Genomic DNA, 18,944 nt, shown 5'->3' with positions numbered 1-18,944 from the left:
ACCTAAGACTTTAAAATTGGCAATCTAGTGGCTGCTCCGCCTGGCGTCTGGCATTATGGGGTTAGTGGTAGGACTGGTTGGTCCGGTGTCAGAATAATGTGACTGGGTGAGACATGAAGCCTGTGCTGCGACTTCTGTCTTGTGTGTGGCGCACGTTATATGTCAAAGCAGCACCGCCCTGATATGGCCCTTCGTGGTCGGCTGGGCGTTAAGCAAACAAACAAACAAACAAGCAAGCACAAGACCAAGTTCGCACGGAATGGATCATGTAATCCATGTCAGAGTTCGGTGGGTTATGGAAACACGAAAATACCCAGCATGCCTACTCAACGAAAGCGGAGTGAGCTGACTATGCTCTCATAGTATAGTGTGGGGAACCCAAATGGGAAAACGAGCTCACACGTAACCAGAATAATTCTGGAACGCTGAAGAAGAAGAAGAAGAAGAAGAAGAAGAAGAAGAAGAAGAAGAAGAAGAAGAAGAAGAAGAAGAAATCGTTCGTGACTTTAGCATTTGCTGTCTTCAAACTGTTGAGTGTGTTTTACTGTAGGAGTATGAGGAGTAAAACTATCTCCCCTCCTCCCCACCCCTCCCCCCTCCCCCCCCCCCTCCCCCCCCCCCCACCCGTCTGTTTTTTTTAACTTAGTTTTGTTTAGTTTTCAAGATTGTGTGTAAATCAGGCGTTATTGTGGTCAGCCTTGGTGTTGATTGTTCGAAATGGAGGATGACTTGTATTGTTGATGTGCTCCACAAATGTTAGTGAATTTGCCAGGCTTCTATGTTTCTTTGTAAATACTGCTTGACAATTCGCACGCAGAAACAATTATATGTTTTTGACAGTACTTTCGAATGTCCGTGTGAACATCAATTTATAGTCTTCAGCAGTTCAGTTGATTTACGGTAGCTCCATTAAATAAAGATTTGAATTTGCGTCTTTAATTCTTTATTTTACAGAGCTTGGGTCCAGGGGTTCCATCGTTTGAACGATAACTTTTAAGCACTGAACTTTATTTCACTGATGCCGTTTCAACATATTTCGATCAAGCAAAAATTAAGAATAGCTGTCGGTAACATTAACAATTATTAATTACACACACAATGTAAATCAAGGAAAAAGCGTGCTATCTTTTACTTTTTGTATCAGCAAAGATTAGAGAGAATACAATTATTCGCCATTTGGTATGCCTAATTACGGCTATCTTTTAATTTTGGTACCGGTATCAGCAAAATCAGAGAGAATACGTACATCCTATTCGCCATTTGGTATGCCTAATCAGGGCTCTCCATAGACGCTCCGCCTAGAGGTCCTGGGAGCCCCAACTTTAACACATAGGGGGTCCTTGGACCTTCTCAGTGGACACTTAGAGGGTCCTAAGACCAGGAGGTTCATATTCCTGCTTTCATTCTTGCCATCTTATGATCCCTGGAGCACTTATGTCAATGAAATGCCAACGTGTTTGGAAGTTCTTTTAGCCTTTTTCTAAAACATTATTGACATATCGGTTAAATTATCTCCATACATTTGCAGTGGAAGTATACATGTCTGGCAGACACAATTTTGAAAAACATCACCCGCGGAGCTCATGATCTGCAGTGCATTCGAGGACCCACTCTTTTCAGGTTTAGTGCGTTGCGGGACCCACTTCCTGAATTTCTTGTACGCCTTTTCGGTGTCTAGTGCAGGGACGCACAGTTTTGGGAAATCTAACAATAATCATTAAAAGAACCGAAAATCAATGTCACAAACACCAAATAGTATTCCAGCTCTGTAGAAGAACTTTTTTTCAAGTTTGTTTAGTGTGCAGTTTTGTTTGTTTGAATTTGCAATTACCATTCTTCTTGTGTATGCGAACCTTCCTCAACAGAGTGCTATTTCTTGGGTTATTGTGTTGTTCACAATCCTTCCGAAAGTATATGTGAATTCTTCTCTACAAAGCATGACTCCTTTTTTTCTGTTGTTCACAGTCCTACCGAAAGTTTGTGTGAATTTTCCTTTGCAGTCAAGAACCAAACCTGGACAACCATGTTCGCCGAGGGGTTGGTAATTTTTCCGTTTTGAATTTGTTGCAGCGACATGTTTATTTGCTTGAAGGCTGCACGAATCGGCATTTTTGAATCACGATGTTACCCTTGTATTCATGTTGTAAGTTTTAACCGCAGTAGACAAAGTACTCAAGAAAGGCTTTAGTAGCATGGTGTGATTTTATGTGTGTCTGGAGTAACCGTCTTGTAAGCTACATAACGAGTTGTAGGTTATTTGTAGTAAACAGTGTTTTCCTCTGACATGTAACTGCTACACAGTATTTTTCATGAATAGTTTTCTTAGTATTTGCACACATTTTGTCTATAGCCTTGTATACTGATATCTTATGATTTCGAAATCACATTTAGTCGCATTATGCTGTAATCAATCTACAAGTAGTTGTGCTCCACAGCTTAATATCGATTTTATTTTACTATCTGGTCACTCATGTATTAAGTTTTACTTTACAATACACCGAGGCTCATGTTATATTAGAGCAGATGGCACAATATGTTGTTTTCCTCTAACATTTTGTTCTGAGGCCGTAAAAGAAAATATTCGTTCAGCATCTGCTATGTTTGTTTGTTTGTTTGTTTGTTTGTTTGTTTACTGTGTTGAATTTTGCAAAGGTGTTACTGAATAACGTATATTTTTAATACTTTTTTGGTTCTACGTATATTTCTTCATTTCACATATTTTGTTTGCAACTATAGCAAAAATCAAGTACTGCTAATTCGGAGGTTTTTAAACGGATCCGGTATTTGGAAACCAAAGTATTAGTTTTACATGCATTTTTGAACAAAACAGGCTCTTTATGCTTAATATTATGTTCTTTTGAGCGTTTATCCCTTTCTGCTGAGTTTATCCAATGCTTAATTCGATGAATCATAGATACGTTTTGGTTTGGTTTAGTTCATCCAAAGCTGACACTGTTGGATCACAAATCTTTTTATAATTTAGTTTATCCAAAGCTAACACCTTTGGATCACAAATCCCGTTTGGATTTTGTTTATCCAAAGTTGACACTGTTGGATCACAAATCTTTTTTGGATTTAGTTTATCCAAAGCTAACACCATTGGATTACAAATTCCTTTTTGGATTTAGTTTATCTAAAGCTAACACCGTTGGATCACAAATCCGGTTTGGATTTTGTTTATCGAAAGCTAACACCGTTGGATCACAAATCCGGTTTGGATTTCGTTTATCCAAAGCTAACAGGGGTCGACAATTTTCAGATATATTTTATATGGCACTTCAGTTGCTATGTTTGACGCACCCGAGGGTATCTAGAATAAAAACCAATGCCATTTCTCTGGCAATTACATCACACAATCACATAAATTCATGAATGGAACTACAGAGAAATAACACGAATGCCTGTCGATTTTGGTCATCTTCATGTTCTTATTTCATTCGCTTTCTGAATAGAAATGATGCATTTACTTTTTGTTTGCAGATTCGAGCCAGCATGCAGCATGGCTTTTCGTTGATGTCTCATGTAGTTTTGTTTCCGTTTTATCATGGTTTTTTTTTTTGTAACCTTTGATTGTATTAGCAATGTTACGCTTGCATGTGAATTTGAGGATTGTTCTGCTTTTGGCAATCATTAAAGACTTGCGACAGCGTTCAGAAAAGCTTGAAATAATTTGTGAAACACAACTTTGAGTTATGCGCTTAAACTGTTGGCAGATCAACATGCGCTGACTTTTTCATCTTGAGCTTTTTGTAATTCACTTTGTCGTACATACCAAATATTTTGAGAAATGAACGGGAGTTTAATTACAACACAATATCATTGAGCACCGTTTCCGTAAAATCCATACTTGTTCAGTTGAATTCCCACGAACCTGGGTGCCGTGCCCTTTGCATTTAGAAGCTCAAAATGTCCAAACTATGACTATTTTGTACAATTTTGTACTATTTTGGTTTTCTTGTGCGCTGTCACATATTTTGAATCTGTGTGTAAAACATGTTTATCAACGTTATTAATCTGAGAACTTATAACAATACATTATTGTGCAGTTCATGCATATTAGGTTTGCGTGGTAGGTGATATTGCTGTGACTGAAGATGTTGCCTGCGTCTGACCCTTAAGTTCCCGGATTTAGCTTTGACTAGATATAAAACCAATGATTAGGCAAAGTTTTAGGAGTGTCATGAATATTCCTGTTGCACATTTGTTGGTTCTCTTTGAGATTATTTAATTGGTTAAAAGAAATGCTAGTCAATGTTCTGAGACGAACTTCATCTAAGAATGTGTGCAGTGCGAATCCTTAAACGAATTAACTGTTACCGTTATAAACATGCAGTCTTTCCCTTTCTCCCATCCCCCACCCCCTTCTCTTGCTCCTCCTCCATCTCGTTTTCTCTTCCTTCTCCTCCTCCTCTTCTTCTTCTTTTGAAGATGATTGATTCTGTCTAGCAGCAGTTATATAACAACCGCCCTGATATGGCCCTTCGTGGTCGGCTGGGCGTTAAGCAAACAAGCAAACGAAAGTTATATAACAATATTACAGCCGATCTACCGTAATTCCAGACTCTGACCCTACAGTGGTTATTATACTATTAGTGTCAGTATTCTAAGTGGTTAGATGTTGTAGCATTTCTCTGACTCTGATGTAATCATGTCATCGTCTATGCTGACTCCAGACTTTGACATGCAGTGGTTTACTAATGTGTTGGTTCCAGTTTTATGACGGGTCCCCTGCCCAGCACGATGCCAGCGGGAACCAAGAGGATAAGTTGTCACCTCCACTGCCTGCCCCGATCTACCTGCTGTCTGGAGTGGGGAACTGTAAGTTAAAAACAAAATCTCATCTTATCTATAACAAAAAAATCAGGGGTTTTTTTTCCTGTAAAACGGTGTTAGCTATTTTTCGTAGGTCAGTTGATGAAAAGTTGTTGAACGTTTTGGTTTGTTGTTGTAAACCTTTTACGATATCTAATCGAATTCTCCATAACTGAAATAAAAAGAACCTGTTTAATTTTAAAACATGTGAGTCTCAATGTTTATTTGTTTGTTGTGAGAAATGTGGTTACTTATAATAGAACGGTGCGTTTGGGGAATGGGAGTTGGGGTGACGTCTGCTTAAATGTTAAATTCATTGACTTTAACATAGAGAAATTGCTGATTTGATCAAAATAGGTAACGGTAATTATGTATTATAAAGTTATAAAGGCACATTTATTCGTCTTTAGGAAATGTAATGATTTCCGTAAATTTCAGAGCTCCCGCTAAGTTTTTTTAATTTTAAATTTTTTTAATTTGTTTAGTCAAGTCAGCTCTTAAAAGTAGGTGAAAAATATATGTGTTTTTTAAAAAAAATATCTTCTATCAATCAGCCTACGTTTTGACATTTATTCCCAGGACTGTCAACACTGCAGTTTCAAGAACGCAGGAGACGAGAGATGGGACAGTCAGCTGATCATTGTCTCGGTGGACGAGTGCAGTCCTGCTGTGTACAACTTCATAGTGCCCCTTCGCTCCAGCTACCTGTCTCTGGGGTCCCTCAGTCCAATCATCATCCTGGTCACTAAGGAGTAAGTCTGTTTGTCTGTGTGGTCGTTTGACTCTTGTCTGTACAACTGTAAGATGTAACGGTACTACTTTTCGACTGCCACAATGATGGTCAATGAATAATGATGATAAAGATTCAATATTTCTATGGCTCAAATCTTGCAAAAGGGTTAACGTCGCACACCCACACGCACACACACACGCGCACACAAACACACACAGACACACACACACACACACACACACACACACACACATACACACACACACACACACACACACACATACTTCAATACAGATTTACTGTCTACCTCTTTGTCCGTCCGTTCAGATAATTAACTAATTTTATGTACAACCTTTGTTTCGTAATTGTAACGCTCTGTTTTCTTTTTGCCTGCCCCGCATAGCCAAATAGGTTGTGACGTTAAAAACCAAGAACCAACCAGTCCACTGGACGTTCCAGTCCTGTCCCCTTTTTGGCCACTAAAAGTATAGGCTCTTTGAGTGGCAGGGTGCGTTCGCAAGCGCGTGCCTGTGTAACTGAGCCTGTTTTTCATTTTGTTGTAAGCATCATCACTTAGCATAGTTTTGCATTTGTTTTGCATTTTTAGGCCGGAGCCTATGTTCCTGGAGACCATTGCACACTTCCCTCTTGTCTACTGGATGAAAGGACGTCTGAAAAGGTAAAGATATTTCTCTCTCTTTAGTTTCGCTCTTTTTTTGTGTGGGTAGGGTGGGCTGGGGTGTTAGTTATGATGTGTGTGTGTGTGTGTGTGTGTGTGTGTGTGTGTGTGTGTGTGTGTGTGTGTGTGCGTGTGTGTGTGTGTGTGTGTGTGTGTGTGTGTGCGTGTGTGTGTGTGTGTGTGTGTTTGTGTGTGTGTTTGTGTGTGTGTTTGTGTGTGTGTGCTTGTTTTCGGGGTAGTCGTTGGGACTTTGTTACAGTTTTGTGGTATCATAATTTGATTAAGCTATGAGAATAAAAGAAAACTGCTATTTGAGTTAATACATACATATGATGTTCTAAATACTGTTATCAATCGACATATGCCTCTCTTCGGCATTCAGGATCTGTTGTTGAGATCTCACCCTAAACGTTGTCGTTGCAATGTTTATGTACTTTTCCCTGTATTGTTGATTCTTGACCTTGATTTATCTTGCGACTTTGAATCTCCATTCCTTGAAGATGAAGGTCACTTTCAAGTTTAACCCTAAACTTGTATGGTGACGTCATGTTCTGTATGGTGACGTCATGTTCTGTATGGTGACGTCTGTAATTCATGTTCAGCCTTTCTTGTCTGTACAATACTCACCCGAGAAAGAAATGCATACGACATGTGAAACAAGAGTAAATAAGAATTATGTGAAACCAATCTTCTGGCACCTGAGGGAATAACAAGTATTGGAATGAACAAGCGGCTTTCATCTTCAATCCTCCGTTCACATCTCTCAGCCTAAATTTGACCCTCCACCACGAAATGAGTCGCATGTCACCTCGCGCGGTTCTGCGCTTGGCTTAATATAAGTCCGGGGGGTGTCTGGTAACAGTGTGAGGGTCGCCTCAGTCACAGGCCCCGTCGCGATATAACCTTGAATGGTTGAAAACGACGTTAAACACCAAATAAAGAAAGAAAGAAAAAAAGAAAGAAAGTCACAGGCTTATAACTCAAACAGTTTTCGCTCTTTTCTAAAACGGGATTCACCACAGGATAGAGCATAACAAACTTTAGGAAAATGTACAAATGTGACCCTCCACCACGAAATGAGTCGCATGTCACCTCGCGCGGTTCTGCGCTAGGCTTATTATAAGTCCGGGGGGTGTCTGGTAACAGTGTGAGGGTCACCTTAGTCACAGGTTTATAACTCAAACAGTTTTCGCTCTTTTCTAAAACGGGATTCACCACAGGATAGAGCATAACAAACTTTAGGAAAATGTACAAATATGAAAATCATGCAAAGGTGACATGTGACTCATTCCGTGGTGGAGGGTCACAAATATGAAAATCATGCAAAGGTGACATGCGACTCATTCCGTGGTGGAGGGTCACAAATTTGACTTTATACCTTTTACCAGATTTGTATCCTAACCTTCTACTGACGTCATGTCTTAACCTTATAACCACCTTACATTTCCTTATCTCTAATGTGCTTGATCGGTTGTAAACATCTAAGCTTTTAGTTTTACCCTGAGATTTTTCTGATCTCTTCCTCACTATAACCTTAATAATTTGCTTTGAATCTCACATCTCAACCTTTACACTGTAACATTTCATCCTGTTCTACCTTGATGACCTAGCTGTTCCTGGGAAATCAGAGTATAACTTGCAACTTTGTTCTACTTTAGCCTTGATGACCTGTCTGGAAAGATCAGAGAATAACTACCGGTACTTACATTTGACCTTTGTCGTTCTTAAGCCTTAATGGACTGTCTCGAGGGATCAGAATTCTTTAACCTTGATGGCCTGTTTTTGAGAGATTACAGAAATACTATATTTACATTTGATCTTTCCCGTCCTACTTGATGACCTGCCTGGAGAGATCAGAGCATAACTATCAACATTTGACCTTTGTCTTACTTCAGCCTTGATGACCTGCTGAAGGCTGGGATCCGCAAAGCTCTACATCTGGTGATCTCCAACATTGGTGCTGCCCATGGGACGGGAACAGAGGAGAGATGGGAAGATGCTGAGACCATTGTGAGGGTACAGAAGATCACACGGTAAGTTTATTTTTAAAGATGTGTGTATGTTTGTATGTCTTTTGATGGCAGACGTCTGTCAGTCTCTCTGTCTCTGTATGTCTGTCTGTCTGTCTCTCTCTCTGATTCTCTCCCTCGCCCTCTCTCTCTCCCTCTCTCTCTATCATCCCTCGGTAATAAAGTTTTCGAGTTCGAGTTCTCTCTCTCTCTTGCTCGCTTTCTCTCGCCCTCCCTCTCTCCATCTCTCCCCCCCCCCTCTTTCTCTCTCTCTCTCTGTCTCTCTCTCTCTCTTTGTCAGTATGTCTGCCTCTCTCTCTCTCTCTCTCTCTCTCTCTCTCTCTCTCTCTCTCTCTCTCTCTCTCTATCTATCGCTCGCTCGCTTGTTTGCTTTCTTGATTAAATTCTCATCTTTGAGATGTTGTGTCAACAGACTATTCCCCACAGTGAACATCGTCACGGAGATGAACGAAGCGTCCAACATGAGATTCATGCACTTCCAGGCCGATGACACGTTCACACAAGAGATCTCTCGCCTTGAAAAGGTTGGTAACCTGCAGCAGCTATAGGGGGCTATAGTTTTCTCTGAAGTTTTGGGCATGAGCGACCGTTTTTGTGTGTGAAAATGTGTGATATTTAGCAACTAAGTTGTTATTTGTTGCCCTGGGAAGAGATTTGGAGATGTCTACAGGCGCTGTTTCGATCTAATACTGTCATATACAAATTCCCAAAATTATGGTTACCAGGAACTTTTATTGGAGATTAAATTAAAAGCTGTACAATCATAGGTTCTGTTGTTGTTTTTAAATATGAGTATTCTAAGTCGAACAGTTGCGAATGGGACGGTTAGACAACAATAATTACCAACTGATCCCAGATATCACACTCTCCACTCTGTTGCATTCCCTTTAACCTAAGAATGCATTGCATAAAGTTGACTCCCTTCTGTGATTCTGGCAAAGTTAAGTAACCACATTTTCAAAATCTTCTCGGAAAATAAACGAACTGATGTTGTTTTTCTTTCCAGCGTTTGAAGGAGAAAACCACATCCAACCTGCCATATATGTTCCGTCTGCCATTTGCTGCTGGCCAAGTGTTCAGCTCTGCCATGCTGGATCGACTGCTGTATCAGGTGGGATTTCTTCATTTCTTCCTTTGCCATTTACAGAGATGAGATTCTCCCTCATATATTTGATGAATTCGTCCCTTTTGAACTCCTCCGGGTACACCCTTTTTCGAATGAGAAGTTGGGCATGCTTTATTTATCGTGAATCAGTAAACAACACCATTGTCCTGTGTTAATATTTATCTGTCTTCTTTTCAGCTAGTGTAACTTTGGTGCTGCTTTTTCTATTATGTTTTAGACGTTCGTGAAAGGATACCTGATCAGCTTCGTCAGACTCCTGCTTGGCATCGACGCACAGGAAAACTCCGGCCATCTATCCAGCGTGAGTAGCTGCCACTTTTGCTTTTGACGGCGTTCTTTGCTTTAATTAGGATCGGTGTTAGTATTTGTGTAAAGGTACAATCCTTCTCATGTGAGTGATCATATGCGTTGCCACAGATGATAACTTTTGTTTTACGCCCTCACGTAAAACCATTTAGGGGAATAGTTCCGAGCTACTACCACAGATCCGCCTAGGTGTTTACTTGTGAGGAGAATACCCTTCCACCTGGGCACATAACGAGGCTCAAGAACATGGCTCTGTTCTGTGCAGTGTGCGAATAGTTTGTTTAAATTGATTGCGCAACTGACGTCTAGCTGTTTCACTCGACAACATTATTCTTAGAACTGTACCCACGGAATACGCGCTATATAAGCTTCATATTGATTGATTGACAAAATTATTCATAAATCAATCCCACTTTAACCAGGAAGCTTTCAATCAGTTGATGTTGCGTATGTTGTTCAAGTAAACGGATGGTCTTAAAAACCCAAACAGATCTGTGATAGTGTCCATAATGGGTAACACTGGAATGATAGTACCTTTTGTGTGGAAGGACGCACTAGAACAACGAAATGGAAAGTAGATACACCTATCAAAAAATGTGTGACTTAGTCATGCGAAAGTGCAGGAAGGTAATTTAATTCTTTTCATGCTCTTGGTGACTTAAGTAGATTCCAACGTCCAAAAAACGTGGGATTTTTGATAACCAGAGTGCATGAATGTTGTGATTTCTTGCCACGCTCTCGCAGACGAAAGAGCGCCAAGGAAAACGACATTTGAAGCGTATGAAAATACACGTGATCGTTGATGTAGTGCCTTTTCCCAAGGAACCATCGGACTTTGAGAGGATGGACTTTCTTCCTACTATTGAAGGAATGCGGGCAGAATATATATGAATGGTGGTAGTCATCTCCTTGCAGTTTGTTTTGTTGCTTCCTTATCTCTTTGTAATTCTACAGCTTTAGTGCAAAGAGAGGAGGAATAAAGTTTATAATCAAACCACTTTCTCGGAAAAGGGCATACGGCTGCCATATGGCTGAGTGATGAGTCACCTTAAATGGAGTACGTTCAACAACAACAACAACAACAACAACAACAACAACAACAACAACAACATACACAAAGAAAAAGAGAGATTAAACAAAAATTGTTCTGTTGCAGGTGAAAGTGAAGAGAGCAACCATCGCTCAGTTCCCCACGTACGGTGACCTTTACCAGGGTCTGTGCTCCACGACGGGGGAGATTCCCATCGCCATCTACAGAACGGAGCGACGCGCTCCAAACAGCATCATCCTCGAGGAGAAATTACGTGCATCAGTAAGACGAGTAAGTTACTGTTTGTGTGTGCGGTTTTGAACTAAACTTGGCAAACAAATTATTGCAACAAATTTCAAACCCCAATTAAAGCATTAATTCCCGTGTCATTTTATTCAAACTTTACATGCCAGTTAAGACCGTTCACTTAACTATCAGGATAATCTTTTGGATGAAATATTTCTTTTACAGGGATCACCTGACCGCCGCTAAAAAAAAGGGTACCCTCAAAATCGACCAGACAAAAACGTAAGGGCCGAATGAAAAATCGACAACAATTGGCAAACTTGCAATTTTGACATACGAAAAGAAAGTCAAATCAATTATCTATCCTGAACAGATTGTTTTGTTTAGCTACCGAGCGTATTTCGTGTGCTATGTTATTCCTACTGATGCAGGTGTCGATCGCAAGAGCGGTCAAAAACGGGACTTTTTGCGTCAATGTTTTGGGGTATCATCTCAAAAAGCGCTGTACCTAATTACTGGAAGAGAAGGTTTAAGTCAGTGTAAATGTCAGCGAATCGTGCACTATGTATTTATTTAGTCCATTGCCACTGACCGCAGGTTTGAGTATGTGTGGTATTTTCATGACTCTCAAATTCAGTATACGATTTTTGAGACACGCGTAGGTCAGATGTTAAGTTCAGACATCCGTAGTGGTCGAGGCTTTGCTTAGATTTATGTGTGTATTTAATTCAACTTGTGTGATATGAAACGACAATTTACCATTCAGGGTGGAGACAATTTTACTACAAGCCACAATTCACGCAGAAGGTAGCACTTTACAACTCGACACGATGCTGTTAATAAAAGGTCCATATTGTTTATGGAATTCATGTTCAAAATTCACATTCTTTCTTATGAAAGCGATCATACACAAGATTTCAGATCTACCCGAGATTTCACTGGGACTCATACCAGATATCAATTGACTGACTGCTTTCTGTGCTGAGGGGCAATGTTGTGCTGAATTTTTATTTTTTATTTTTTTTTTATACATTTTATTTCCTTTATATACACATAAACACAGCATAACATACATCATACACCGAGTTTATCAACAGAGCGTATACACACGTACATACCTAGACAAGACACAGACATAGACAGTAGGGTGGGTTGTTGAAAAAACAGGGGATATGGAAGGGGGGGGGGGGCTGAGGTTGTGGGGGGGGGGGGGGGGTAACCGAGGTTGGGGGAGGGGAGGGAGGTAGGTGGGGACGGTGGTCACAATTTAGCCTCCAAGTATACATGGGGTTTAATTATCGGCATAAAAGTACTGTATAACCTGTTATTAGTAAATGGGTCAGGGGTTATCACATTCAAAATGTTCATACGAAATCAATCAATACAATTATCCTATAGCATCAATGAAAAAAGTGTCTATATAAACACCACTCTTTTTCAAATTTACCATAATAATTATTTACACTAGCATTATACTTTTCGATCAAAAACCTTTCTTTAACAATTTTCACAAAAACATTTAGTGTTGGGACTGTCTTATTTAATTTGGCTCCAAATATACTTTGTTTGGCAAGGAGAATAAACAAATCAAGAACAGCATCCGTATGAAAGTTGTCTAAATACCCTAAAATGACAAGCTCTTTTGACAAATTCAAATTATTGCAATGTGTGAAATTTTGACATAACCATTCTGTGAAATCAGCCCAAAAAAGCTTAACTCTTGTGCACTCCCAAAACAAATGTATTAAGGTTTCCTCTTCCTGTGTACAAAAGCTACATAGTGATGTGTCGGAAATTTTCATCAAAAATAACAGGCGTTGAGTGGGAAAAATTCTATATAGTATTCTATATTGGAACCACCTTAGGTATGTGTCTTGTGTAGTTCGCCTTATTGTCAGAAATACCTTTCCAACATTTACATCAAAATTCAATAAATTAGCCCATTTTTCCATGCACTGTAGATTGCCATCATTTTTCACAAGATGGGTATATATATGTTTTACTCCACCTTTAGCTATTTGTTTCCATACAACATCATCACCAATATGAAAAACATTGTTTAAAACTGCATCTAACTTTAGTCTTTTATGAAAATTCTTAACTGAGCGCATAACGCCCTCGAAAAAAACAAAATTCAGTTGTAAATTTGGATGTTTCAATTTAAAATCGTTATATGACAAAAACCCATCAGCTCTCATCAAGTGACCGACTGTAATAATGCCATTTTCCATCCAATTCCTGTTAAAAATAACCTTTTTATCTATGCAAATATGTACATTATAATACAGACGCTCTGAAGCAAAATCACTCAAGGAGATGGGGACACATTTGCATGCAAAATGTTTGTAATGTTTGAAAACATCTCTCCAGAAAGGATTCTGAACTCTTTGCATCAATATGTTTCCAAACTCACCTCCTCTCTTGTGAATGTTATGTACAAGTGGACACAGAGCTTTCAGAAGTTTAGTTACTTTTCCTTCACTACAAAGGACTCGCTGTAACCATGATATCTTCAGAGCTGACAAAAAGCATTTCAAATCCACCATTTTAAGCCCACCCTCTTCAAACGACTGATATGTTGTTGTTCTCTTTATTCTATCTTTCTTACCATTCCATAGAAATGAAAAAAATAACCTATTCAAATCAAACAAAAACTTATCATCAGGGTCTGGTAAACTCATAAACAGATGAGTTAACTTAGACAGCGCCAAACTCTTAATAACTGTTATTTTTCCAAAGGGTGTTAAATTTCTTCTGGACCAGGACCTGAACAAATTCTCAATTTCTACCAATTTATGTTCATAATTAAGGGGTATAATGTCATCTAGGTTGACTGAAAAAACAATGCCAAGAACTTTAAATGTTACAGGGTTCCAACTGAGCATAAGTTCCGGCATAAATTTAATATTGCAATTTGTATGTGAGCCTATCCAGACTGCCGTAGTTTTCTCATAGTTCATTTTCAGACCGGATATAGAGGCAAATTGCTTTAAAACGTTCATACATGCACAAAATGATTGTTTTGAACCATCCAGAAACAGGGCGGTGTCATCTGCAAACTGGGATATTAATATTTCATCATCTGCCACCTTTATACCTTTTATCTCTGTACTCTGGCGGATCATAATGGACAGAAATTCGGCACATATTAGATATAAATAAGGTGACAATGGATCTCCTTGTCTGGTACCTCTTTGTACATCAAACCAACTGGAATATTTACCATTCACAGAAACACATGATCTAATATTATTATAAAAAGTGAAAATCCATCTTTTAATGTCATCACCGAAGTTGAATTTGCACAAACATTTATCAATAAAGGACCAAGAAACGCTGTCGAAAGCTTTTTCAAAGTCAATGCACATTAAGAGGCCACGTATGTTATGCTTATTCACATAAAATAGAGTATCATATAATAACCTTATGTTTTGGCCAATGTACCTTCCTTTAATAAAGCCTGTCTGATCTTCATGGATCAAGTTTGGTAACACAGACTTTAACCGTTCAGCTGAATTAATTTCACGTGCAGAGTGACACTTACGTCAATCTGCAAAAGTGATTCAGCACAATAACAACAAATCATATATATTCCGCACAGAAAGCTGAACATGAAGATATAGATTCTTGGTATGAGCCCAAGTGGAAGGATGTCCTTACCCTATGTGTAGATCTGAGATAGTAAGCCATAGATGTTTCACGGAAAGGACTGGGACTTTACATTTATCCACAGGAGAAGAACAACAACCCTCCACCCATGCGCACGTGTCGGTCTAGCAGTATTTTCAGAAGGGTGCCAGAGAGAGACCAAGGGAATCTCAGCGAGCTCGTCAACGACCGTCTCAAGCGGCTTCACCTCGGCACCGATGAACGATGTAAGTGAACATACTCGAATATTGTGTGACTGCTAAGTTGCTTATCTTTGACTGGGAAACAGTGGGGGGTGCCCTGTACATAATGTTTATGAAAGGTACATTCCTTTTTGTGCAAGTGATCATGCTCACCAGCACGAATCTGTTTACAATTTCACACGGAATAACAGCATCCTTCCCTCGCGCCCCCTAATTGGCGTAGAGGCGCGTCCCCCGGGTGGTGGATGGGGGAGCCTTCTCTACTAACTTCTGAGAGAAGGTCGCATCACTCTCGATGCCGTGAACCTAATTAGGATCTTTTTCTTGTTTCTTCTCTATTTCTGCCTCCCCAAAGTCCTTTTACTTTCCTTTTCTCACCCATAAAATTCTTCACTTATTACCCTTGTTAAGTGGTTCTTGTATAGAATATAGTCAATGTTTGTAAAGATTTTAGTCAAGCAGTATGTAAGAAATGTTTAGTCCTTTGTACTGGAAACTTGCATTCTCCCAGTAAGGTCATATATTGTACTACGTTGCAAGCCCCTGGAGCAATTTTTTGATTAGTGCTTTTGTGAACAAGAAACACTTAACAAGTGGCTCTATCCCATCTCCCCCCTTTCCCCTATCCCATCTCCCCCCTTTCCCTCGTCGCGATATAACCTTCGTGGTTGAAAACGACGTTAAACACCAAATAAAGAAAGAAAGAAACAGCATCCTTCAACCTAAACGCATGCCCATTTACAATCAACCACCTGGCTGTGTGTTGCCTGTACAGAGTGTCATCGTCCCTACAATATATACTGTATAGCTATCGAGGACCGATAACAGTTACAACAAGAAATTCCTCCGAGGTAGGAAAAACACCCCCGTTGGTCAAAGGGAAATAACCATTCTCACTGCCACCAACTGAGAAGGTTATTTCCCTTTGACCATTAATATGTGCCTCTATAAGTCCTTGTAGAATCTTAATCCACCAATAACTCCCTAACCGTGTGTTTGACTGGTCCCAATTTTTGTAAGGACCGTCTCAGGAATGTATAGAACCTGTTCACCAAGTTTGGTGACGATCGGTCCGTTCATTCTTGAGATCTATATGCGAACACAAACAAACAAACAAACACATGGACCGAATCCTATACACACCCCTATACTGGGGGTGTAAAAACTGATGGGGAATGTTATGCTTCTAGAGGCACCATAATTCATGGTTGTGTTATTGTACAACCACAGTCGTTGGAAAGTCGTGTTGAGTACATGTCAAGCTTAATAGAAGTACGACGGTCGTGTGTATTAAGAAATTACTTTTACGATAATGTACAAGAATATATTGAACACGCTTGATATTCAAATGTAATTACAGTCACGTTCATTCTATTGCTTTTACCTAAATGGCAAAAGTATTGAAACTTTTATTTTGGGACCGGTTTTATATACACTTTAGAGTAACATAGCATTGTCAGAGAAACCTACACTGGAAGGTTGTACACGTAATTATCTCGCAACAAAAGCGACCTCTAACTTGTTTTTTTTTAATTTCAAATGTTAAAGTTTATTTCATTAAAGATTATTTGTGTTTAATGTTAAGATTTGAAATGCCTCATTAAAAAAATCCCTGTCTTTTGTATTGCAGACGAGATTAAAAAGCCTCCCAAGACATTGTCATATGTCATCGTCAACCCTTCACCAAAACGCAAGCTGAGAAATGGCGACATGGTGTAAGTATCTAACATTACCGTAAAATCCCTAGCAAACCCCCAGTAACCAGCAAACGCCCACCCCCCACTTTTGGCCAAAAGTTGTGCAGAGAGGTCACTACCTAGCAAACCCCCACCCCGGTTTTTTTTGTTTTTTTTAATTTGTTTTAAGACAGGCTATCTACGATTTGTGCTCACTGTTCGATGGTTCGCCTTTCTTTCTGGGGGGGTGGGGGAGGGGGGGCGGATAAAATCACGTCATGTCTTTCAGTGACGTCGTTCAGTGACGTCTTTTATTGAGTGTTTAACACTTCTCTCGTTGACAAGCACTTGCCATCTATGCTCAGCCATGCCGAAGCACAAATCCTATACAGTGACATACAAACTGAAAGCCCTGAGATATCTTAAAAAACGAAGCTGCAAGCAATGTTTCGGTATGTGCCCGCGAGTTTTCTGTTGACAGAAAAAGAATGAGAGAGTGGAGGGAACACAGAGACATAACAAAACAGCAATACGGGAAAGAAAAGGAAAAAAGAAAGTTGTCTAGTTAGATCTGAAGAAGTTGACCAAGGTGTGATGGAATATCACTTGTGGTTTTTTTTATATTTAGTCAAGTTTTGACTAAATATTTTAACATCGAGGGGGAATCGAAACGAGGGTCGTGGTGTATGTGCGTGTGTGTGTGTGTGTGTGTGTCTGTGTGTCTGTGTGTGTGTGTGTGTGTGTGTAGAGCGATTCAGACTAAACTACTGGACCGATCTTTATGAAATTTGACATGAGAGTTCCTGGGTATGAAATCCCTGAACGTTTTTTTCATTTTTTTGATAAATGTCTTTGATGACGTCATATCCGGCTTTTCGTGAAAGTTGAGGCGGCACTGTCACGCCCTCATTTTTAAACCAAATTGGTTGAAATTTTGGTCAAGTAATCTTCGACGAAGCCCGGACTTCGGTATTGCATTTCAGCTTGGTGGCTTAAAAATTAATTAATGACTTTGGTCATTAAAAATCTGAAAATTGTAAAAAAAAAATAAAAATTTATAAAACGATCCAATTTTACGTTTATCTTATTCTCCATCATTTGCTGATTCCAAAAACATATAAATATGTTATATTCGGATTAAAAACAAGCTCTGAAAATTAAATATATAAAAATTATTATCAAAATTAAATTGTCGAAATCAATTTAAAAACACTTTCATCTTATTCCTTGTCGGTTCCTGATTCCAAAAACATATAGATATGATATGTTTGGATTAAAAACACGCTCAGAAAGTTAAAACAAAGAGAGGTACAGAAAAGCGTGCTATCCTTCTTAGCGCAACTACTACCCCGCTCTTCTTGTCAATTTCACTGCCTTTGCCATGAGCGGTGGACTGACGATGCTACGAGTATACGGTCTTGCTGAAAAATGGCATTGCGTTCAGTTTCATTCTGTGAGTTCGACAGCTACTTGACTAAATATTGTATTTTCGCCTTACGCGACTTGTTTCTTTTTATATTTAGTCAAGTTTTGACTAAATATTTTAACATCGAGGGGGAATCGAAACGAGGGTCGTGGTGTATGTGCGTGTGTGCGTGTGTGCGTGTGTGTGTGTGTGTGTGTGTGTGTGTGTAGAGCGATTCAGACTAAACTACTGGACCGATCTTTATGACATTTGACATGAGAGTTCCTGGGTATGAAATCCCCATACGTTTTTTTCATTTTTTTGATAAATGTCTTTGATGACGTCATATCCGGCTTTTCGTGAAAGTTGAGGCGGCACTGTCACGCCCTCATTTTTTAACCAAATTGGTTGAAATTTTGGTCAAGTAATCTTCGACGAAGCCCAGACTTCGGTATTGCATTTCAGCTTGGTGGCTTAAAAATTAATTAATGACTTTGGTCATTAAAAATCTGAAAATTGTAAAAAAAAAATAAACATTTATAAAACGATCCAAATTTACGTTTAACTTATTCTCCATCATTTGCTGATTCCAAAAACATATAAATATGTTATATTCGGATTAAAAACAAGCTCTCAAAATTAAATATATAAAAATTATTATCAAAATTAAATTGTCCAAATCAATTTAAAAACACTTTCATCTTTTTCCTTGTCGGTTCCTGATTCCAAAAACATATAGATATGATATGTTTGGATTAAAAACACGCTCAGAAAGTTAAAACAAAGAGAGGTACAGAAAAGCGTGCTATCCTTCTTAGCGCAACTACTACCCCGCTCTTCTTGTCAATTTCACTGCCTATGCCGTGAGCGGTGGACTACGAGTATACGGTCTTGACTGCGTTGCATTGCGTTCAGTTTCATTCTGTGAGTTCGACAGCTACTTGACTAAATATTGTATTTTCGCCTTACGCGACTTGTTTTCTTCTTCTTTTTCTATCACAAAACGTGTATCTTTATTTGTGCTACAAACAAACGGTGTGTTTATTTTTC

The 18,944-nt window shown here is 39.2% G+C and overlaps 1 protein-coding gene across 2 annotated transcripts in view; it reads left to right on the top strand.

Moving 5' to 3' along the window:
- The window catches only part of LOC138980328 (potassium channel subfamily T member 2-like), a 50,474-nt gene that overhangs the window by 24,472 nt on the left and 7,058 nt on the right, over window positions 1-18,944 (top strand). The window contains exons 13-23 of one of the 2 annotated variants that reach the window (XM_070353195.1): window positions 1,966-2,037; window positions 4,713-4,818; window positions 5,392-5,564; window positions 6,153-6,224; window positions 8,120-8,257; window positions 8,667-8,778; window positions 9,261-9,365; window positions 9,598-9,681; window positions 10,843-11,007; window positions 14,696-14,837; window positions 16,444-16,528. In XM_070353195.1, the coding sequence (XP_070209296.1) occupies window positions 1,966-2,037; window positions 4,713-4,818; window positions 5,392-5,564; window positions 6,153-6,224; window positions 8,120-8,257; window positions 8,667-8,778; window positions 9,261-9,365; window positions 9,598-9,681; window positions 10,843-11,007; window positions 14,696-14,837; window positions 16,444-16,528 (1,254 nt within the window). The remainder of the gene's footprint in view (window positions 1-1,965; window positions 2,038-4,712; window positions 4,819-5,391; window positions 5,565-6,152; window positions 6,225-8,119; window positions 8,258-8,666; window positions 8,779-9,260; window positions 9,366-9,597; window positions 9,682-10,842; window positions 11,008-14,695; window positions 14,838-16,443; window positions 16,529-18,944) is intronic. The other variant, XM_070353196.1, reaches the window with a different exon arrangement.

This window comes from Littorina saxatilis, linkage group LG11, assembly GCF_037325665.1.
Source record: "Littorina saxatilis isolate snail1 linkage group LG11, US_GU_Lsax_2.0, whole genome shotgun sequence".
Lineage (NCBI taxonomy): Eukaryota > Metazoa > Mollusca > Gastropoda > Littorinimorpha > Littorinidae > Littorina > Littorina saxatilis.
This window is presented reverse-complemented; position numbering and strand designations above follow the sequence as displayed.